A 24,300-nucleotide genomic window follows, 5' to 3' on the forward strand; every position below is an offset into this window, starting at 1 on the left:
AATACAAAAAATCTCTCAGCTTTTTTTTTATACCAGTTTTTTTCAGAATCACCTTAGTACCAAACCAGGCCATAGTACCCTGTGGATAAACAAAAATGTTACTCTTATTACCTATTTGTACCATCTCTCTAATAGAAACGGAAGCCACATGCGTTGATGGGGCTTAACTCTATTAGTGAGATGGTGGAGCTGGTGGAGGTGGAGGTTGAAGAAGAAACAACCACGGCTGATGAGATATTGGATGAGAGTTTAGGGCTTCATGAGCCCCAGAGGCCAGTGTGTAGTGTGTACTATGATAAAGCATATTATAACTAGCTAGATACATGTATGTAAGCTTTTCAATCAATATTCACAAGACATTGACAAATAATATAAAGCATTGCTGGTATATTTAATATTTTCGTGTAGTAGTTCATAGTTTGTTGAGTTGCCACTTCTCTCGCTTATGTTTTTCATTTAGCGGATAATTTTCAGTCGATTGATAATTTTTTGAAGAAATTAGGTTCCTATTCCTATTTTTTCTATTTCATTAATTAAAACTCTTATTTATTTTCAAATTTTTATCAAGGTCATTGGGTTTTAATAAACGTCACTAGTTATTTTAAAATAAAATATTTACATGTCAAGATAATTAAATTTTATTTTTAAATATATTCATTTAGTGTCAAAACTTTTTCTTTTGGTATATTTATATTTATGGCTAAAATTTTTATCATATATTTCTATTTTGTACCCATTTTTAGTTTGCAACCTTTTTTTAAATTGTACCAATTTTCTTTTAAATTTTAATTTGTACCCATATATTAATTTCTTTTTGTCCCTTATTTTTTAAACTTTTATTTGTACTCAAAATATTTTTAACCTTTTATGACACACCCCGTCCCGAAGGAGGGCATGCTGGCCGTCACGTGAGAGTGACGTAACCATTTACACAGTACGGAAGCTTTAAGATACAATTTATAAGTTGATACACCCGAAGGTGAGTCCTAATTTTGTCCAATCTGTCAGAACACTGTCAAATTCCTCGTAGTCACCACACCTTTGTGATTCCTGAACCTGGAGGGGCGCAAAACCAAAATTGAGTGGGTCAGTAAAACAATTCTTTTCAAATCCAACTTTTCTCAAAACATTGTAACCCTTCTCCGTAAAACCTGTATACTTTCCCAGAAATATAAAATATAAATATACATATATATATTCTCAATACTTCAAGTCATTAACTCAACATTTTCATCATAATTATGCCATGCCACATCATCTCAACATTTCTCATATTAATTATGCCATGCCACATCATCTCAACAGTAATAAGGTATGAATGCATCAACATAAATCATATCAGGTGCAATAAAGTAATCAACCGGAGGCCCTCTATTAGCCCGGTTGAACCTAGAGCTCAAAATCTATCACTCTCACACTCTGCCGGAGTCACTCCGCGTGACCTGTACGGCCTTCTGCACACAAGTTACGCTCTAGTGCTTTCTCATCAATCATCTGTGCACATAATCTAAGGTCACCCACCAGTCGGAATCTCACTAACACTCTCGCGACTGGCCTGTCGTACCCACTCCGCGTGGACTGTACGACTAGCATCTACTTGGATCCAAGACGAGCGTGCGATGCGGTGAATACTATAAGCACTAAACTATGGTGCAGGATTTGAGCTCAATATACATCAACATCATCATAACAGAAATAAATACTCACCTGTGCGTCCACCGCACCATTTCATACATATGCATCATAAATCAATTCTTATCTGTGCGTCCACCGCATCAATTCATACATATGCATCATATATTAATTCTTATCTGTGCGTCCACCGCACCAATTCATACATATGCATCATATATTAATTCATGCATGGCATTTCAACTCACATTTCTATATACTTTTCATATCAATTCTATGCATGGTATTTCACTTCCCGTTTTTCCACATAACTCATATGCATTTCATTTTAAACATATTTTCATTTCAATTCAATTTCTGGGAAACGTCAAGTATATATATATATACGGAAAACAAAACTGCCCACTCACAGAATACATCGACGTGTCGAAGGTCCCTGAGCCTCCCTTAGCCATGCCCAACGTCCGTATAATCCTCGCCTATACGAGAAGTAACCAAATTAACATTATTTAACGCATAATCCCACTCTTAGCTAATAACTCCTCATATATTGCTCAAATTGGGTATATGAATATACCACGGTGATCTACTCGACGTCACGGACGTCGACATATTTTTAGATTAATTTTTTACTGTAGCACGCGCCCCCACGCGCCAAGGAAGGCACGGGTCCACGCGCCCCCACGCGCACCTTCTTCTTCCTTGGGTCGCCGGACTGGTTTTTCCGGCGGCCGTTTTTCAAATTGCCATAACTTTGTCATTTCTCAACGAAATCAAGTGATTCAAAAACGAAAGTTGTAGCCCTTGAAGAGACAAAGAGAATGATACCTTGCACAACACCTAGTTCGCCGTGGTTTGGCCGGAAACTGCCTCGAAAGCCTCGGAGGTCGCCGGAAACTGGGTATTTTTCAAATGAGTATAACTTCTTCAATACTCAACGAAATTGAGTGAAACAAAAAGGAAAGTTGTAGTACTTGACGAGACGAAGATATTGATACCTACCTCGACTCCTAACTCGCCGGGGATTCGCCGGAAAATGACTCGAAAGTTCCGGCAAAACTTTGAACTTGTCGATCTCCGTGTTCTTACGTCCAAAAACTTCCAACGAAGCACTCCGAGCTTCCTTGGGACTTCCTTAAGCTCACTGTGAGCTTAGTTTGGCCTAAAACACAACCAATTCAAAGCTCATGAACAGTACACTTTCACGGGGAGTTTAGAATCTAGGTTTTCCGAAGTAAAACTTACCTGAAATTGGTGTCTACGTGATCGTGGAGGTTCCAGGAGTTCGATGGTGGTCTTAAATGGAACGTTGGTACAAGATTGTGGTGGTTCTTGGTGGTTGCCGTGAGTTCGAGAGTAAGAGAGAGAGTCTGAAATGATAGAATAAGAGAGAGAGAGAGTGACTAAGGAGATGAGAGAGAGACAACAAAACGGGTTTTGGGGAAGGATTTCAGGGTATAAGGCCCTACCTTAACCCATATAATATTAACACATACAATTACACACCTTAATCCCGTTTAAGGGTATTTCTGTAATTTCACGTCCTCGAAATTAAAATTCCGGGACGGGCTGTGACAATCTCCCCTCCTTATAGAATTTCGTCCCCGAAATTCCAGTCACCAACCAGAACATCAAAACTCATAAAATAGCCTCGGATACATATCTCTCATCCGTTCTTCCGTCTCCCAAGTAGCTTCTTTCACTGAATGGTTCCTCCACAATACTTCCTCCACAATACTTTTACCACTTACTCTGTCTTAATTCTCAGGACCTTCTTTTTCCAATCCAAAGTCGTCATTAGCTCCTCACTAATTAGATCCAGTTTAATTCTCAATAGTTACACCAGAATCCCATGTGACGAATTTGCCACCTAGTGACAACGCATCGAAATATAATACATTATGCACCTTAGCCAATTTTGAAGGCATCACAAACTTATATGCAACTTCATCGATTCCTTTAATGATCAAAACGGACTGATGTGTTCAAGACTTATCTTGTCTCCTTTCTGAATCTTACTATTTCTGTTCATGGTGAAATTCCAAAAATATCGAATCATAAAACACATCATGCACTTACAACAACTCTGGAAGCCATTTAAATATGTATTCAACTTCACCAACCTTTCGATGATCACATAAAATTCGGTTCACTTAGGATTTAACTTGCCTTCCTATCCAGACCGAATCACACTTTTCCAAGGTGAAAACTTCGAAAATATAAAACCATCTGTCTTATACACTCGATTAGTGGCATATCCCTCTGTTAATCTCTTTTGCCATTCCTGGTTACTTTCAGGTTAACTTAATCACCTGAATACTTTGAGGAGACTCATCCATAGTCTCAGGGCCTACTAAAACTCTTCCGTGATCGAATCTTTCTCTACCCAGAAACATTCCATTCACAAGTCAACAAAAACCGACTCACATGACACATTTCATGGTCCTTATGGCGTTACTTCGGAAACTGCACAACCAACATACTTAAGAAACTCAGCAGTTCCGTAAACCAATTCTTCTTTCCATAAAACAAATAAGTATCGTTGCCCTGTCTGGGAAAAAGTTATTACTCAATACTGGAGTAATTGTACTAACTTGGTACATTGACCAACTATCACTTCAAATTCGATCATAACCATCTTGTGTACAAGGAAGCTTGTACACATAATCCAAAGTAATATCTTTCCATTTCCACTGCGAAACAGAAAATAATAATCTCAATCCAAAGGTTTATCTCTTTCTGCCTCAATCTGCTGACCAAATAAAACTGTCGAATGGTATGCTAAATCTTATTACTTTTGGAATATTGCAGAAGTTGAACAGTGAACTTCGTCCAATATTTGCTTGCTTCAAATCCTCAGCATTAGGCACATACTTTTTGTTTTCTTGTATCCACATACCATTTGATTCACGAATCATGTACTCATTCTTTTTCCCTTCTTTCTCTGCCTTGGTTAATTCTTAAATTTCTTCGTCAAGCATTTGAGTCTCGAGTACGACCTTACCAAAAATGCCTAACTTGAAAATTAGCAAGTAGAGCTTCTTCTCGATCTCCAATTCTCAACTTTACTTCAGTTGATTTCCAATCCACAAGAAGATAATCTTGGCAAGCGTACCAAGCATTAATTCTTACTGGAGTCTTCTCATCAAGTGCTTCAGCTACAACAATTCACGATCACCCTGATCGTACAATCATAATCACTAAGTAATTCAATCCACCTTTGTTGCCTCATATCAAAATCCTTCCGAGTAAACAAATACTGGAGACTCTTTTGATTTGTAAAATCTTGCATTCTTATCAACATATAATGTCTCCATAACTTCACAGCAAGGATGATAATCGTGACTTCCAAATCACCAGTAGGGTAATTCATCTCATGAGGTTCCATTTGTCGTGAAACATATACAATCACCTTAACATTTGCATCAACATGCCTCCAATACCATTCAAGAAACATCACTAAAATTTTATGATTACCACTATCTTCTAGGATTACTAAAATACGTGTATGAGTGAGGAAATACTTTAGTTGTTGAATCCCTTACTCACAATTTCCTTCCCACTCATGCATAACTCTTTTTCTCAACAGTCTCGTCAATGACAAAGCAATGACTGAAAAATCTTTCACAACCATCCAAGATAGCCTGGTAAGTTAAGAAATTCCAAATCTCAATTACGACTCGTGGTTGTTCCAAATTCTCAATTTCTGCTATCTTTTAAGGATTCACTTGAATACCTTAAGAATATATAACAATTCTCAGAATGCCACTTGATTCATTTAACTTTAGCCTTTGCTAAACTTAGCATACAACCAACGTTCTCTCAATCTTTGCTTCATCGACTTAATACATTTACATGCTCTGCTCTGGCTTAGAGTATACCAGAATATCGTCAATGAAAAATGATATCAATCTATAAAGGCATTATTGGAATACTTCATCCATCAACTCATAAAACAGCATGAGTATCCATATAGCATCACCAAACTTCATAAAGACTATAACAAGTCCAGAAAACCATCTTATGATCAACGTCACTTAAAATATTCAATTGGTAGTAACTAGATCTCAATTCAATCTTTGAATCTTCGCAATTTACTTCTGAGCTGGTTAAATAAACATCAGTACATCACCATGGATAACGGTTCTCAATCGTTACCCGACTCCATTGTTTATAATCAATGGATAGCCTTAAAAATCCATTTTCTTTCTCACCAACGAACTGGGGTTCCCCCAAAGCGTTGTACTAGGTTGAATAAAACTTTTATCAACCAATTCTTTCAACTGAATTTCCAATTCCCTTAACTCATCCTGAACCAATCTCCAATATAAATTTATACCTGGCAACAATTCAATAGTGAACCTCATATCTCTGCCTGAAGGCAATCCAGGTATACTTTCAAGGAAGACATCAAGAAAAGTCTAACCCCTTTTTCATTTTTTCACACTTCTCCGAGCAACATCCTTTAGTACCACATGAACTAAGTATTTTTGGGCAGCCTTTCAAAACAATCTCTTTGCTTTCACAGCATAAATAATGGCTGAACTCACTTCACTTTGTATGCCCACCAAAGTAACCTCTAATTAATCAACTCGATGGAAAGTAACTAGTTTCCCGTAACATTCCATCTAGTCACAACTATAAACAATCAATCCAATGGAATAAAATTAACTGACCCAATACATACTCTAATACTACTAAGCATTCTGAATAAGTACAACACTAACATAAAATAACCTACCGGTTTGCTTGCTTAACGAATCCACGAATGAGTTATTAATATTACGGTCTGCAGCCCGCAATACTGATAAATCATCGTTGTCTCGATAAGTAGGCAACCACTCTCAAAGATATAACATACATAATAAGAAATATATCAGCCGAAGTCAACTAGAATGATCAATACGGCTGATTCAACTCTTATCTCAATAATACGTCGGCCGGATCCACTCCGCGTGGTCGGTACGGCCGAACCTATAACTCACCAATTTCTCATGGTCTGTACGGCTGAACATATAACTCATCAAATCTCTCTGTACTCACGATCAATCCGACCAAACTACTAAGTCCATAACTCTGCTGAATCGACACTATGATATCATGGAAAATTGTTGAGTACAACTAATTCTAGGGACAATTCACAATTCTGTGTCCCCTCTGTTCACATAAACACATTCATAAATTTCACATTTCTCAAAGTGTTAATTTTGTACCTGCTGCACAAGGTACAATTCCTTTACTCGAAACACCTTGTCTCAAATATCTGGGATTACCAGTATATCCATCATTTTTACTCTGACCAGCGACATTAAAACCTCAGCTGGAAGAATTAATTTTAGTTTCACTTCTTTTTAAACTCTGAATCCTTCGATATTCTTGATATGACGAATCATTAACTTTATCGTTTTATTTTAATTCCCAATCTTTTCTTATTCTTCTTTATTCTCGTTGCTCATGTTCTCAGAGTCCTTAAATAATTCTCAATCAGCTGTTTCCTCCGGTGACAACAATTAACAATCCTGTTTCCACCAGGATACAAATTCATACCCAAAACCAGGTAGTCGTCTCGACCCCTTGTCAGAAGGAAATTTCCTTTAACTTGCATAATCCGAAACATCTTTTCCAAATGGTTAAACCGTTACTTCGCTCTCTCAGGTTCATCATTTCATAAGGTGATTCAAATTCGACTCATAATCCGTCTTAAAATGTCCCTTTTTATAATAGACTGAATCACCATAATAATAGTTTTCCCTAAACCGCTATATTAGGGAGACTAAATTCCTCTAACTAAGTGGCTTACTACGAGGCGGTGTAGTTCTGACAGAATTCACTAGAACTTCTCAAGATGTCCAAGATTGCAACCATGCTCTGATACCAACTGACACACCCCGTCCCGAAGGAGGGCATGCTGGCCGTCACGTGAGAGTGACGTAACCATTTACACAGTACGGAAGCTTTAAGATACAATTTATAAGTTGATACACCCGAAGGTGAGTCCTAATTTTGTCCAATCTGTCAGAACACCGTCAAATTCCTCGTAGTCACCACACCTTTGTGATTCCTGAACCTGGAGGGGCGCAAAACCAAAATTGAGTGGGTCAGTAAAACAATTCTTTTCAAATCCAACTTTTCTCAAAACATTGTAACCCCTCTCCGTAAAACCTGTATACTTTCCCAGAAATATAAAATATAAATATACATATATATATTCTCAATACTTCAAGTCATTAACTCAACATTTTCATCATAATTATGCCATGCCACATCATCTCAACATTTCTCATATTAATTATGCCATGCCACATCATCTCAACAGTAATAAGGTATGAATGCATCAACATAAATCATATCAGGTGCAATAAAGTAATCAACCGGAGGCCCTCTATTAGCCCGGTTGAACCTAGAGCTCAAAATCTATCACTCTCACACTCTGCCGGAGTCACTCCGCGTGACCTGTACGGCCTTCTGCACACAAGTTACGCTCTAGTGCTTTCTCATCAATCATCTGTGCACATAATCTAAGGTCACCCACCAGTCGGAATCTCACTAACACTCTCGCGACTGGCCTGTCGTACCCACTCCGCGTGGACTGTACGACTAGCATCTACTTGGATCCAAGACGAGCGTGCGATGCGGTGAATACTATAAGCACTAAACTATGGTGCAGGATTTGAGCTCAATATACATCAACATCATCATAACAGAAATAAATACTCACCTGTGCGTCCACCGCACCATTTCATACATATGCATCATAAATCAATTCTTACCTGTGCGTCCACCGCATCAATTCATACATATGCATCATATATTAATTCTTATCTGTGCGTCCACCGCACCAATTCATACATATGCATCATATATTAATTCATGCATGGCATTTCAACTCACATTTCTATATACTTTTCATATCAATTCTATGCATGGTATTTCACTTCCCGTTTTTCCACATAACTCATATGCATTTCATTTTAAACATATTTTCATTTCAATTCAATTTCTGGGAAACGTCAAGTATATATATATATACGGAAAACAAAACTGCCCACTCACAGAATACATCGACGTGTCGAAGGTCCCTGAGCCTCCCTTAGCCATGCCCAACGTCCGTATAATCCTCGCCTATACGAGAAGTAACCAAATTAACATTATTTAACGCATAATCCCACTCTTAGCTAATAACTCCTCATATATTGCTCAAATTGGGTATATGAATATACCACGGTGATCTACTCGACGTCACGGACGTCGACATATTTTTAGATTAATTTTTTACTGTAGCACGCGCCCCCACGCGCCAAGGAAGGCACGGGTCCACGCGCCCCCACGCGCACCTTCTTCTTCCTTGGGTCGCCGGACTGGTTTTTCCGGCGGCCGTTTTTCAAATTGCCATAACTTTGTCATTTCTCAACGAAATCAAGTGATTCAAAAACGAAAGTTGTAGCCCTTGAAGAGACAAAGAGAATGATACCTTGCACAACACCTAGTTCGCCGTGTTTTGGCCGGAAACTGCCTCGAAAGCCTCAGAGGTCGCCGGAAACTGGGTATTTTTCAAATGAGTATAACTTCTTCAATACTCAACGAAATTGAGTGAAACAAAAAGGAAAGTTGTAGTACTTGATGAGAAGAAGATATTGATACCTACCTCGACTCCTAACTCGCCGGGGATTCGCCGGAAAATGCCTCGAAAGTTCCGGCCAAACTTTGAACTTGTCGATCTCCGTGTTCTTACGTCCAAAAACTTCCAACGAAGCACTCCGAGCTTCCTTGGGACTTCCTTAAGCTCACTGTGAGCTTAGTTTGGCCTAAAACACAACCAATTCAAAGCTCATGAACAGTACACTTTCACGGGGAGTTTAGAATCTAGGTTTTCCGAAGTAAAACTTACCTGAAATTGGTGTCTACGTGATCGTGGAGGTTCCAGGAGTTCGATGGTGGTCTTAAATGGAACGTTGGTACAAGATTGTGGTGGTTCTTGGTGGTTGCCGTGAGTTCGAGAGTAAGAGAGAGAGTCTGAAATGATAGAATAAGAGAGAGAGAGAGAGTGACTAAGGAGATGAGAGAGAGACAACAAAACGGGTTTTGGGGAAGGATTTCAGGGTATAAGGCCCTACCTTAACCCATATAATATTAACACATACAATTACACACCTTAATCCCGTTTAAGGGTATTTCTGTAATTTCACGTCCTCGGAATTAAAATTCCGGGACGGGCTGTGACATTTTATTTCTACCCATAATTTATTTAATAATGTACCCATTTTTCTTTACAAGTGTACCACTTTCTTATATGCAAAATGTATCCTTTTTTTTTTGGTAAGTACCATGTTTATGTAAAATGTACCCATTTTTTTAATATAAAATCTATTTTTTTAAAATCTAAAATGTACCATTAATTTTTTTTATGTAAAACGTACCCATTATTTTTTTAATATAAAATGTACCCATTTTTTGTTATATAAAACGTTTCCCTATTTTGTATTAAATGTATCAATTTGGTATGTAAAATGTACCCACATTTTAATATGGAAAATGTAGCCAAATTATATTATATACATGTACTCATATTTTATAACCATAAGCAATTTTGAATAATTGGTGTAAATGAAACAAAAAAACAGTTGAGTATTTATTAGTATATTATTGCATCTCTTTTATTATTATGTCATTTACGTGGCAGGAGAGGGACTTCAATAAAAAAAAAAATCTAAAATGCATAAGGTTTGAGTCTATAATAGTTAGAAACTAGAGACCGCAACTAAACTATCCCTATTTGTTTTCTCAATCCTAAAAGAAAGTTTCAAATTTGACTCACTCATTTTTCACATACTTCATGTTAAATCTTCTTTTACATAATAGCGTTTGTTGTAGCGCGTAAAATATTCTCCTTAACATTTTGTTGTAGCTATTTGGGTTATAACACCGATTGTTTTTTATCGATCTATTGATACTTTTCTTCTCGAAATTGAAAAATAATTCAAGTTCGGACCAACAATGTTTTTTGTATATTTAGATTTGTATCGGATCTCTCTTACATAATAGTGTTTGTTGTAGGAAGTGAAATATTTCTTCCCGTTAAGAACAAAAAAAGGTTACTACTTAGTCCAATGGCTAAAGCTCTACCAGGTTGTTGCAGACTGAACTCTTCTATAGGCTCAGAGTTGTTTTGAGGTAGGATGGCTCAAAGTTGCTCGTAATTAACATCAAGGTTCTCCTTTTAGGATCAAGCTACAACAAGCCAAGCTCGCGACTTTAATAGAAACAAACGGTAAGCTCTTTGCCCTATTTGCTTGCAATTTTATGCCTTATCAAAAAAAGTTGCCAAACACATCCATAACCTTAGACTCTTGAGATATACCCCTTGTTCAAAAAGGATTACATTTTGTTTCCTCTTGTTTTTTTATTTGTTCATACTATGTCTTCTCTTGTTAAAAAATAATGTTAATACTGAATACATATTCAAAATGGTAAGTTAGATTGTTCAAATCGAGATCTTGCAAAACAACCACCACGCAACACCTGGATCTACAAGAATGGCTATGTAGGTAAGAGGATCAGTGTTATGGTCACTTTGAGTTCTGCTTGAAATTTGTGTATATGTTCACGTACAAGTTGTTATTCGCCTATAAACCGGGTTCTGGATTCTTCCCTCAAACTGTGGCATTAGTATTGTAAAGCTAGTCTAAAGTAGATTTAGGAACAAGGTGGTGGGTGGGGTAAGAAGGTAGATGAGTTGTATAGGGAAGGAAGTGCAGATGACTTGATCCTCTTTTTTGGAGCTTCTATGGATCAAGAACAATGAAAAACAAACAACTATAAAATCATTTTAAGAGATCATGTTGCAAGTCTGTTGTCTCCAAATTTTATGTCCCCTCCGTGTCTCTTCTCTAGAGGAGAGATCTACCAAGGCCACCGGATCAAGTGATTCGGGCATTTGAAATTTCATCCAACGGCCAAAGATTATTATAGCTTTTAAGGGGTCAAAACAGGTGAGCCGTTGGATGAAATTTCAAAAGTTAGGATCACTTGATCCGGTGACCTTGATGGAAGAGATTCTCTCTAGATCTCTTCTCTCTTCTCTAAATGTTTGACACAAATAATAAAGTTAATAATGTTGACCCTTTGGTAAGTTGAAAGACATATGTCAAGCAATTAGAGAAGAGACATAAAAAAGATACAAAGTTTGAGACATGTGACCCCCACATTTAGTTAGTACTCATACAAGTTAACAATAGCATAAATAATAATAAAAAATTAAAAACAAAAGTTAACAATAACATAAATAATAAAAATAAATTAAAAACAAAATAATTATCAAACGTTTTCTAAAATTTATAAATCGAATCAAAATTAGTCGAAAAGTACAAGGAAATATGTGGCAAAGGGAGCTCGAGCACATAGCTTGAATTGGGTTCTAAGTAAGAAAAGCTTTTGACTTGTTGCTTCTACTGACACCATATAGGCCTTTCAACTATACACACCCAAGAACTCCAATGGGGCTCTGATCCCATACGCCCCAAACCTTCAAAAAACCTATATGTTGGATTAAACCAAATACAGAAGAAATCCACATACATTCACCCCAAACGTTTCAGACACCAAAAAGTGCTTAAACAGCAAGCTGCTTTTGATGGGTGGATTCATCTTCATCAAAGGAGCAGTGAAGCTTTAAACGTCTTGCCAAATCCACAGGAGAATCTGCAAATTGTAGAGGAGATTGCAGCAGCATTTCTCTCTGAAGGTAAGAGCAGTAGGTGTAATATGTCGCCGGCGTCACGTTCATTTGGAACCCTAATCCGAACAAGAAGTCCACCTCAAGAAGGTTCATCTCTTGTGTGCTGATCCCTCCAACTCTGGCATAAAATGCATTGTTGTAGTAACTGCAAGAAACAGATGTAGATAAAAAAAATATTAATTACACTTTCTAACCAAATATTTTCAATAATTGCAGTAATAAATTAAATTAAAAACCATAAATTAGAGATGCTAATCTTTGCTGTTCTATTGGACCACTATATGAGTTTATATAGGACCAAAGATTAGCTTATAATTTAAGGCAACATATATATATATGACTGATGAGAAGCAAAGACAAGTGGATTTTGTTAACTTTTGGCAATCCATACAAACATCCACATGGCTTTTGATTGAGCTGTCAGTAGCATCAATAATGATGCCAGCTGTCGTTTAATCTAGTAAACTTTGCGATGAGAAAACATGCAATCCTTCGTATATTACTAATTCACGTGTAATTCTATGAGCAAACGACTACGTAACCGAAAAATTAGAGACTTTTAAGGGCATAGACAGCAACCCAGATCTTTCGGTAGGCTGTCTAGTAAAAGAGTGGAGGCATTCACATGGCTACTGCTATCCTCCTTTTCGGCGGTGGTTGCTTCCAAACGGGGACGTCATTACCCATAACAACAACAATTAAGCCGTATCTCATTAAATGAAGTCGGCTGTATCAATTTTGGAACGTCACTGCGCCCACAAAAGTTTTGCGCAAGTCTAATATGAACTGTCTCATTTTCCTAAATTATGTCACAGAATTAAGAAGAAGAAGAAGAAGAAAAGAATGCAGGACTGTGATCACAAACGTTGAACGTGAAACATTACCTAATTTCCACCAAAAAACACTTTAATTTTCTACTTAAAATATTGAAATGTAATTTCCTAAAGAACCATATCCAGAAGAAAAAAAATTATTTAAAAACAGAGAGATCGTAAGAGTATTAATTCACCAAATTTTGGGTAAAAAAAAAGCTTGAATCTTGAAACACCCATATAACAAAACCCAGTTCAAGAATTAAAGAATTAGTTTTACCCACAAAGAAAAAAGAATCAAAACTTGATTAATTTGAGCTAGTTTAATTAACCCATTTAATTAAGTAAACAGAACCCAGTTCAACAAATAAACAAATTAGCATTCCCACACAGAGGAAGAATCAGACGTTGATTAACTTGAGCTAGTTCAGTTAAACCATTTGATTAACTAAACAAAATCCAGATTAAATCCAACCCAAAAGATGAAATCTTTGAAAGAATCAGAGTAATAGAAAACAACCCAATTCAAGAAATCGAAAAGGAAAAAAAAAAAACAAGAGAAAGTTTACATGTCGTCCATGAACTTTGCAGAGACCAAGACGCTGGTGATGAGCAAGCGATGGACATTGAAGGAATCGATGGGCAGCAATGGCTGCATCTGAGTGAACCGGTCGAGGTAGACGTAGGCGACGATGAAGCAAGATGGGCTGCAATCGGCGTAATTGAAGATCCTCTGGAGGTAGCTGTGGATTGAGATGGTGGGCGTGGTCAGGGAGTGGAAGACCGACAGCTTCTGGGTCCGGTGGAACCGCCGGTTCAGGTCGTTGGACTTGGAAACCCGCTCGAGGACGGAGGACATGAAGGCTATCATTCTTGGCATGGATTCTGGGCTCGTCGTCGTCGCCTCGAGCTGATCAGCCATTGCTGTGTTTAATTTGCTCTGTTTTTTTCTGTTAGTTGCAGGTTATATACAGGCTTTTCCTTTTCTTTTTTTTTTTGTTATTATTTTGTTTTATGTTTTGCTGTGTTACTTGTATGAAGGGTTACATTTTCCTATTTAACTTTGGTTTAGAGAAAGATTCAACGACTAGTAATTCCATTAGGAAAAATAAAACCGAATCCTTAGGGAAAAAGGAAAATATGAAATTTAAATAAAATTTAAATAGAAGGAAAATAATCAAATTACAAGTATGTAATAACATTTACGTCTTCGGAGAACATAAACATTTTTTTTCAATAATAAAGGGATTAAGTGGTGACTTCGCTACAATAGTTCACTCTTTTGGGGGTCCAAAATATTTACTAAGGCATTTTAATTTTCTCCTATTCATCATCTTGTGATTCACCAGCGCAAAGAATCAAATACAGAACATGTTGTGTGTAATACGGGCTTGAACTTCATCCCCAACCGAGCTACGGCACGATGGTTAAAGAACATAAACATCCTTTAAGATTACATTAAGGTCGCAACATTTTTTTCACAATTCCACTACCTTTGACAGATTAGATTGAAGTGTAATACTAAATGTTGTTAATCATTTTGACTTCAAATTTAACTCAATTCTCTCCGATTCCTAAAAAAAAAAAAAACTTGTCGTATATGACTATGGAGTCAAGTACAAAGTGATTCTGCATTTTACTTTAATAGTCATGTATGACACTGAATTTGACTCCAAATTTTATATTTGGCTCTTATCTGATGTGAATTTGAGATGATATAACATTTAAAGTCAAATTTGACTCAAAAAATAACTTTATAACTTGAACTATTATATTGAAGATAGTCTTAAGATTCGTTTGAAAGTACTTTTAAAATTATTGAAATTGCTTTTGGTGAAATTGCTTTTGGGTTTCAAAAGTATTCTAAGTGTTTTTTTGAAAGAAGCACACACTAGATAAGTGCTTCTTGCAAGAAGCACTTAAAAGTACTTTTTCATGAACCGCTTGAATTTTTGCAAATGATTGATTTCAAAAATATTTCCATCAAAAACTCTTATAGTCATCTTAAAAACATTTCCAAACGGGCTATTAATTAAAAGTCTGCATGCCCTTACCGGGTTAAGAAAAATACAAGCTTGAATCAAATTGTCTAAAATCATTGGTTCAATTTGCATTCAAGCTGGCAATACTCATTTAAAAAGCAGTGCAATCCCCATTACTTGATGCTTTGGATATGGAAGTCACACATTGGAGATTTGAGTTGAAATTGGTTCTAAAAATAAAATTTTAATCAAATTTTAGAGAAAATGAAACTGATGACAAAATAATTTATGTACCTAATTGAATCTTTTGTAAGTTTAAGATTTGGTGGAAAATTTTTCAATGTGCTCGGAAGATAGAGAAGAATGCCAAACTAAAAAATCTCTTGTTGGGTGGGTGAAAACAAAAAACAGTAATCCCCTTATTTCTGAACCAAATCCAAGAAGTAAAGGTGAAGACATTGGCCAAACTTCCTATGAAATTCCAGCTGCAATAATTTCTGAATAGGTCTTCTTTTCCACTCTTGGTAATTGGTATGAACTTTTAATCATCACCCACATTGCCACCTTTCCTTACCAAACAAACAATACACACACACACACACACGGAGAGGGATTATATGGCACCACTCTTTCTACACAACCCTTTACACATTTTTATAGGACACACTCGGTAATGTATGTAATAATTCGAACCGTTTATGTTTTAGAACATCATTCATAGATCATTCTTGCAAAAAATTAGACATATTCAGAACCATTAAAACATTCATTTATAGTGAAGAAAATGAACGAATATGGTTCTACACCCTAACCCCTTAATCCAACAATCATATGATTTCAGATTTTGGTGATTGTTGGTAGACATGATCTATGAATGATGTTATAAAAGATAGACGGTTCGGATCGTCGAAATACATTACAAAGTGAGCCTCACAAAAACGTGTGTCAACAATTATGTAAACAAAATAGTGTTATGAATCCATCCTATATATATATACAAAATTAATCTTGATCCCCATAACCTAAAGTGCGATTGCATGCAATTAAATCCTAGCTAACTTGTATCTGCTGGCTTTTTCTTGCTTGACAGCTTTGTATTGAAACAGCTACATATTTTCTTGGTTGGCAACTTTGTTTCTTGCATTGGCCCTTGGCATTGCACAAAAGTTTCTATGGCCTCTGTGGTGGCAGTATATATCATGGCATATATATATAGTTTGGATAATTGAAATATAATACCAAATAAATTTTAAAATAGTCCTGTTGCAAAATTGAGAGTCGCTTGGAGTTACATGTATATATTTAACCTAACAAAAAAATAGTCCTAATAGTGTTCACAATCATTAAGCTGATTAAAGGAGGACTGAAATGTTGGTTTTGTTGATTAGGGTTAATTAATAGGGCTAATAACAAGTAATAATTAACCAGCAAACTACTAATCACTGCAGTTAATTAATCAACTTGTTGCTTTCTTTGTAGACCCAGTCCAACTATATGCATACCCCACGATGGACCACGATTTGATGGTTATGCGATCTGAAATATTAATTTGTTCTATATGTTGTCATTTATTTTATATATTTATATATATATATATATATATATTTTTTTTTTTTTTCTGATGTTTTGGCTCTTGTGTGTGTTGATTAAGGGTGCACACTTAGGTTTTGATTCTAAAATATAAGTGAATTTCACCTAATAGTTATAAACTTATATTTACAAGTAGTGGAGGTTGCTAGTCACAATCGTATTAAGTAAATTCCTGACAAGAGTATCATGCAGTTCATAGTTATGAATGTCTTGTCAATACTTATGATTTTCATAGAACTTAATGATCTTTGAGATGTATCTCTATTATGCAGTTCATGTAGGGAACTTGATAAGAATAATTTGGTTGCGTCGCTGAGTCCAATTCAATGAATTTAGGAAAATCTGAAAGTTAATTTGTGCTTCTCACGATTAATTTGGGGCATTTCATTCATGGTTTATAGGAAGAATAATTGGAAATCGATTTGTATGCATATGTGTCATGTGTGGAGAAGGACCCTCTAGCTAGCCATTCACCCATTAAATCACCAATTTCGTCCAAAGTTATTTAGAGTCTTAAATCTGTTTAGTTTTAGTCTTAAATTTGTCAAAAACCAACTCTCCCTTTATATTTCGTGTTTTTAGTTAGAATATGTCCAAAACTGGTTTCTTTACATTGTTTTGAGTCTTTTTAGTTCAATTTTCGTCCAAATTACCCTCCAGTTCTTGTTTTGAGTCAATTTAACTTAGTTTTGTGTTATTTGAGTCAGTTGAGCTTGTTTTGAGTTGTTTGAGTTTAGTTTTCAGTTTTTGGGTTTAATTTGTGTTGATTAGCATCCTTAACTAAAAATAAAAAATTAGAATGTTCAGGAGAGAGACTTCCATGTGGAAGGGATCCATCTATGACTTTATACTAATAATTCGAAACGCTACAGTGATGGATAACTTGCTTTAGATAAATCATTTCTCGATTGATTAAGAGGGGTATCACATGCCTATTACTTCTTTTCCTAACTTCTAATTTTCTCTCGATTCAGGACTTTCTCAGTTCCCACTAGGTGTACGTGTACTTGTATATTACCAATTATATACAAAAGGGAATGAACATGAAGCATGAATTGCTGTGTTGGGCTCGTAAATGACGGAAAAAGGCAAAGGACAGATATACATGGTATGGTACGCAAGGCAGGCATATGTCCCCTTCAGTCTTCACATCCCATGTGTTGGTTCTGTACTCTCATGTGTGATCCAGAGGACCAGAACCAACCACCGAATCCAAATACAAAACCCACATGATTTAGTATCTCTCTATTCTACCACTAATTCTTACGTGTTTCTCTTTACCTGTAAATAAAAAGTCTTAAGTTCGATTCTCATCAAAAATGAATTTGAACCACATTATTACTAACTCATTGTGAGATTTAGCCTACTCACTCACATCCTTAGTATAAATAATATCGTTTATTTAAAAAAAAATTACCTACTCAATACACATATAATTGAGATATAACATCTGATTTTTTTTAATGTACAAGGAACACGTAGTTGTAACATCCCACATCGTCCAGGGGAGTGATCCTTACCTAGCACGAGGCCTTTTGGGAGCTCACTGGCTTCGGGTTCCGTAGGAACTTCGAAGTTAAGCGAGAAGGTGATCAGAGCACTCCCATGATGGGTGACCCACTGGGAAGTTGCTCGTGAGTTCCCAGAAACAAAACCGTGAGGGCGTGGTCGGGGTCCAAAGCAGACAATATCGTGCTACGGTGACTATGCTTCTAAATATCGAATTCACAGAAACCTTAACAAAAAAAAGTGAAGACAGCGGCTCATCACTTCCAAGTTATCCAATAGCAGATGCTGCAACAGACGCAAAAGTACAAATTATTCTTGATCCAGGTTCACGACATGGATACGATCATACCATACTTCACTCGACAAAGTACGCAGAAGCTAGTTAAATGTCAAACATATGGCAAAAGCACCAATCTATGAACTATAACGGGTACGGTTTGCCTTTAGAGACATTACCAAATAGATTAGCCATAGCATCGGATTGGATCATTGCATCCTTTCTCAGTAGATTGCCTAAAACCAAAACGTCCCCCTTTTGCAAGGTATTGCTGGTGGTACTCCTCCGCTCGGTAGAACTTCTTGGCAGGAAGGATCTCTGTGACAATCTTTCGGTTCACTTTCTTCTGGTGTTGTTCCAGAGATTCACGTGCTTCCTTCTCTTGCTCAGGTGTATAGAAGTATATTCCAGATCTGTATTGTGTCCCAACATCACCCCCCTGCTCATTACAGATGGATAAACTGTTATGGTTCCTTTCCTTGAGTCGATTACGCACAAATTAGAAAAATCAAATATCACATAGTAGAATTTTCTTTAGGAGAATAGCTAGACAAATATATAACAGTGTGGATTCACCAAGAGAAAGATGAATTATAGGTTCACAAAATAAGAGTTTGATAAGTGAAAACAGGGAATTATAAACAAGCCAAGTCCTGCAAATGATCTTCTATCATGAAACTGAGACCTCATTGACAAACGCTGCTACGTGCAACTCGTTGAAGTCCTGCTCAAGAACTTGTTCTGCTATTTTTGTCATTCCCTTCTTTGGTAACTTGAACCCTCATGCAAAGTACTGGAACCGGCTACGTGTTTCGGTAACTTACCATTACAAAGAAAGTAGTTACGAGAATTCATAGCAATGGGGCATCTTTTTGTTGGGTGTATTACACTACGAGTCTAATGCACTAGGCTTCCCTCTCTATATATAATTTATTTCAACATTTTGGTAGGGGAAACTGAACTTAAAGACCAATTGGACTACGCCTTAAGGCCTTACCACGTCGGGCATCCACTCCTACAATGTCACATATGTTCTTAGTAAATCTAAAACAAACCTGTCTACTATTCCTTTGTGTTCCCCAATGCCTTCTTTAACAAAAGAGGACTATACCATTACCGGAACTCTTGAAGCAGTTAAAACTTGAAAAGTAATAGTTCAGGATCACTCTATCAACACAACAGGTGAAGATAACCTCATCGATTGCCTGAAATGGATATAGTGCACCCTACTTCCGTTTCTAATTTCATCCTCTAACAGGCTTCCCATTTAACACCAGTCTATGCCATCTATTTTCAAGAATCTAAACGACCTCAAGTAATTGTATGAACTCAAAGGAAAAATCCAGCAATCAAGCAGAACCACTCTAAACTGAACATAACACAAACATAAAATGTGTATTGCTAATCGATTTTTCAATAAGATAATGTTTACTCATGCTACTAACTTACCACGAATCCAAGAAGAAAGAAGCCAAATTCCTAAAGTGAATGCTTTTAACACTCAACGATGGGACATTCAAGAGGGCTTCTTAGATAAAGTTCCTATCATGACCTTCTTCATTACAATTTCAGATCATAGCGAACATATTCTAGTGAAAAGAGTCACTCCTATTTCGGAATAGGAAAAAGCCTGAAACGTGAAGAAGTACTCATAATCGGAGCATCTAGACAGAGACGTTCAAACATTTGAATTCTCAGTAGTAACTTGATTAAAAAGAAAATAGCTTCTCTACTAAGATAACAAGTTAACATCAGTTAAATGATTGAGCAAATTAAGATTAACTAATTCAGTACAAGAAGTTGTATGCTCAATCACAATCTCCTTTTGTTTGTCGTGCTTTTTTTGAATGCGATTGATAATCGTGCTTTTTTTGAATGCGATTGATAAGTAACTTACAGAGACCAAAACCTCAACCTCTTAAAAAATTTCAATGAAACACACATAGAAAAACAACTACTAAAATTCATCAACAAACACACATGATTATCAACCCAAAGCAATCAAATTTCACAAAATCTCGTCCAACCCACAACAAATTAGCAAAATTTAGAGCAACCCACCTGGCGATTGAGCGTGGTGGGGTCGTGCCTGGACCAGAAAAGATCGAGCAGGCTCTCAAAGTTGCACTCTTTAGGGTCGTACTGCACTCTCACAACCTCCGAGTGCTGGGTGGTGCCGGTACACACGTCCTCGTAACTCGGGTTGTGCAGAAACCCCTGGGTGTACCCAACCTCCGTCTTCGTCACGCCGGGTACTCGCTGAAACGCCAGCTCGACACCCCAGAAGCACCCGGCTCCAAACTGGGCGAACTGCTGACCCGGCGCCGGAACGTCATCGTCGGGGCCCTGGGCAATGGAGGAGGATTCGGAGTTGGGGTCAGCGGTCTTGGGGCCAAAGCCGAGCTTGTTGAGGATGTTCATTTGGGGGGTGCGGAAGGAGATGGTCCTGTGGGTTTGCGGGAAAATGGAGGCGGGTTTGTGTCGGAGTTTAGAGAGAGAAAGGAAGGGGTTCGAGAGAGAGAATTTAGGTGCCGTTGCGGTGTGGTGGTGGTGGTGGTGGAGATGAGTGGTGAAGTGGTGGAGATAGCGGTGAAGGTTTTGAGCATTTTTTGGGTGTGACGTGTTGCTGCTGGACTAAAATGGAAGTTTCGCCTCGTAACGTTTCTTTCTTCTTGTTTATTATATTATTTCTTTATTTATTTTTGTTGGATTTTTTTTTAATTTTTTCATGATTATTATTTTGATCCAATAATTGAAAAAGAAAATATGCTCATATGTGGCCGTGTTCAAAATGTTTACAAAATTGTTGGTTTTTAGTTGAAATATTTGACAACAATGATCGATATAGAAAGGAGTGAAACACAAAATTCAAATGTATTGGCAAAATATAAGAAAAGTTTCGATTTATTATAGAAATTTTGTTGAAACTCATTGTAGATTTCGAATTTTTTTTAATTTCAATTAAATTTAATGAGTTGATATATTGCAAATTTTCATAATTATGTTGAAAACAACATATTGATATCAATATATTCATAAATATTGTCTCATAAATTTGCATGTTGAAATTTACACCATATCAATATTTTAAACATTAATAAATATTATTTCATTTTCTCAGGAAAATAAAAATGATGGCTTTTAACAAACAAGATTTCATCAACTTATATGTGTTTTTTAATAATTCAATTTTGTGTTCTAGGGATTGTGTGGCGCCTTCTGGGAGCTTGGCGGGTAGTTTACCCATATGAGGTCGGACCACGGGAGGATAAGAATCGATAATGAACATTCTCCTTTTAAACAATGTTGTGACTTGTGAGCAATGAGCATTACTTTCACAATATCATTTGACTACTTTCAAATTAGGGAATGGATATGCCAAAAAAAAAAAATATCTCATTTTACAACCTTATAAGTATATTTTTTTCTAAAAAAAAAAAATTAAAGCTTAGAATGAGAACTTTTAAGTGTCACTAACAATTCCCGTAAATTAAAAGCTCGTTTGGATGTGCTTTTAAAATGAATGAAAGTGTTTTTGGTGAAAATGATTTTGGAATCAATTCTTAGTAAAAATGCAAGTAAGTTCTGAAAAAAATCATTTTAAGTACTTATTGGAAGAAACATATAACTGGTGCTTCTTGCAGAAAGCACTTCAAATGCTTTTGGAATCCAAAAATATTTTCTCTATAGACGCTTTTAGTCATTTTAAAAGTACATCCAAATGAGTCATAATTGACTTATACTTTGACTAATAGAAGCTAATGAAATGCTGATTTTGTTGGGTGAACGTGAACGACATGATATTTCCAAAGATACTGCTCCAAAGAAAAGTTAATTCAACTACAAGTTATAATGAATTAAAATTTAGTACTCAAGCATGTACGTCATTGCATTAGTATGAATCGAAACTGAACATGCTCCAACTGAATAGAAATCGAGTGACGCTAAGCAAACCAGTGGTTCAACTTTTTTTATTCTATCATTTTTTTTCTTTTGAACAAGGTTATTCTTGTTGTAAATATTATGTGGATGGCCCACATGAATAGTTTGTTACTATTTATTCACATTATTTTCACTATTCATTTGTGGAAAATTTGTAAGGTGAATAGTATCCTCTTTGATTATAAAATGAATGAGAGGAAGAGGAAGAAAGGGGTTCACGGGAAAGAAAGAGAGGAAGGAAGGAAGAGGAAGAGAGAGAAGGAAGAGGAAGAGAGAGAATAGAGGAAGATGAGAGGAGATAATAGAGAGAGTTATCTTTGTACTCCTATTATTTCAAATTATAATGAAAGCACCGCTGCTGCCCCGAGGACGTACTCCAGTCACACTGACTGTAGAGGAACCTCGTAAATTTTGTGTCTTGTTTCATTTATTCCACTGCACCCACAGTCGATTTTACAACACGTTATCAGCACGAGAAGCTCTCATGTCAGTGGAAAGTACAACGCCACAAATCCTGTTCACCTCCTTCAGCTGGAATCTCACAGATAAGAAACAATTTTCATTTCATCTTCAAATCTCAGTACAATTGATTTTCTTGAAGCAACTATATATATTGTTATATGACTGTATATCATCCTTTGCAGAAGCAAAAGAGTAAAAGACTAAAAAATTTGTAAGAGAATTTGACAGCCATGTAAATAGCCTCGGAACTCCAACTTGCAGACCTCGGATTGAAATACTTTCTTCTTGAAAGTTGTTCGTCTGCTCAGTATCTACAACATATCAAAATTTCAGAAAATGTTAACGGTGCGATCGTGGCAGATGTCTGAAATACCAAACCAGTTTCCAATTTCCGCAGAAAACTGGGCAGCCACCTTATGAGTACCAAAACTCCATTTCGGTAGCTCAAATCGAAATTGTTTCTTCACGAAAGTTGTTTGGTATCCTCTTATCCATATCATACTAAATTTTGAACTAAATCTAACGGTTTGATCTTCTCATAAGTTGCAGACACTCTTGACTCCAAAACTTATGGGAACCGTTTCGACTTTTTCGAAACTCACCGGAGGAGGAACCCCAATTGGAACTTATTGTTACTATTATTTACTGAGTAACCAAAAAATGACTTCGAACTGTGAAATAATAATAAAAATAAAAGGGATGAAACAAAAGAAGTGGCAGACCAAGAAAATGAAAAAGCAAAACATGAGGACTTAATCATTGCATTTTCTGTTTTGGCATATTTATGTGCATGGTGTTGGTTTAAAGCCCATGTCACAAATTCTATTTATTTAAAGCAATTTATTTATAGTGGGTAGAATTATTACCCTTTGCTTTAAAGCTTTGATATTTATGTGAATGGTGCTGAATCAAAGCCCTTGTCACAAGCTTTATTTACTTTAAAGCAATTTATTTACCATGGACGGTTTTACCGCCTATTGCTTTAAGTTTTGATGGTGCTGAATTAAAGCCCTTGTCATAAGCTTTATTTACTTAAATGCTGTTTATTCATTATGGCTGGAATTACCGTCTATTGCTTTAATTTATTTATTGTACTTATCTTTTGTTACAATGAGTATAACAAGGACCCAGAGTTCCTTGATTAGATCAGAACCTGCAGTTTCTTGATCCTCATCACATAAAATGATAGGACCCGAAGTTCCATCATACAAAAAGATCAGGCATGAAGTCCTTTGATCCTGAAGATCAGGATATGAAATTCCTTGATGAGTACCGTAAGTTTGAAGTGCCACAGTGCCTCAACTTAATTATAATAAAGGTCATAAAAATCTCAGTCCATAGACTATTTAATAAGGACCA

General features: G+C 36.4%; 2 protein-coding genes and 1 long non-coding RNA gene across 3 annotated transcripts; all 3 read right to left on the bottom strand.

Annotated features, from left to right (window-relative positions):
• Positions 1-834: 834 nt before the first annotated feature.
• On the bottom strand, positions 835-9,731 carry LOC114825802 (uncharacterized). The gene is made up of 9 exons (XR_003774592.2): positions 9,521-9,731; positions 9,278-9,437; positions 9,104-9,172; positions 8,686-8,754; positions 2,878-3,002; positions 2,635-2,794; positions 2,461-2,529; positions 2,043-2,111; positions 835-1,056 (listed from the first exon to the last, which is right to left on the bottom strand). It is a non-coding gene; the product is annotated as an uncharacterized lncRNA (long non-coding RNA).
• A 2,212-nt stretch (positions 9,732-11,943) lies between these two features.
• LOC103426450 (cyclin-U4-1-like) lies at positions 11,944-14,200 on the bottom strand. Its single transcript, XM_008364536.4, has 2 exons — positions 13,749-14,200; positions 11,944-12,512 (listed from the first exon to the last, which is right to left on the bottom strand). Exons 1-2 carry the CDS (start codon positions 14,099-14,101, stop codon positions 12,242-12,244), a joined length of 624 nt encoding a protein of 207 aa, XP_008362758.1. The 5' UTR covers positions 14,102-14,200; the 3' UTR covers positions 11,944-12,241.
• Positions 14,201-18,514: 4,314 nt separating this feature from the next.
• Positions 18,515-21,195, bottom strand: LOC103426449 (peptide methionine sulfoxide reductase-like). Its single transcript, XM_017329858.3, has 3 exons — positions 20,599-21,195; positions 18,717-18,976; positions 18,515-18,545 (listed from the first exon to the last, which is right to left on the bottom strand). The coding sequence occupies exons 1-2, from the start codon at positions 20,956-20,958 to the stop codon at positions 18,725-18,727; spliced, it is 612 nt and encodes a 203-aa protein (XP_017185347.1). The 5' UTR covers positions 20,959-21,195; the 3' UTR covers positions 18,515-18,545; positions 18,717-18,724.
• Positions 21,196-24,300: the final 3,105 nt, after the last annotated feature.

The sequence above is a fragment of the Malus domestica genome, chromosome 07 (genome assembly GCF_042453785.1).
Source record: "Malus domestica chromosome 07, GDT2T_hap1".
NCBI classification, from domain to species: Eukaryota; Viridiplantae; Streptophyta; class Magnoliopsida; order Rosales; family Rosaceae; genus Malus; species Malus domestica.

Excerpts from the sequence above, each read along its gene's own strand:
- LOC103426450 (XM_008364536.4), bottom strand. The coding sequence starts at position 14,101 with ATGGCTGATCAGCTCGAGGCGACGACGACGAGCCCAGAATCCATGCCA. Across the intron at positions 12,513-13,748 it reads GCAAAGTTCATGGACGACAT|TTACTACAACAATGCATTTT; the intron begins GTAAACTTTCTC and ends TGTTTCTTGCAG.
- LOC103426449 (XM_017329858.3), bottom strand. The coding sequence starts at position 20,958 with ATGAACATCCTCAACAAGCTCGGCTTTGGCCCCAAGACCGCTGACCCC. Across the intron at positions 18,977-20,598 it reads CCACCACGCTCAATCGCCAG|GGGGGTGATGTTGGGACACA; the intron begins GTGGGTTGCTCT and ends TGTAATGAGCAG.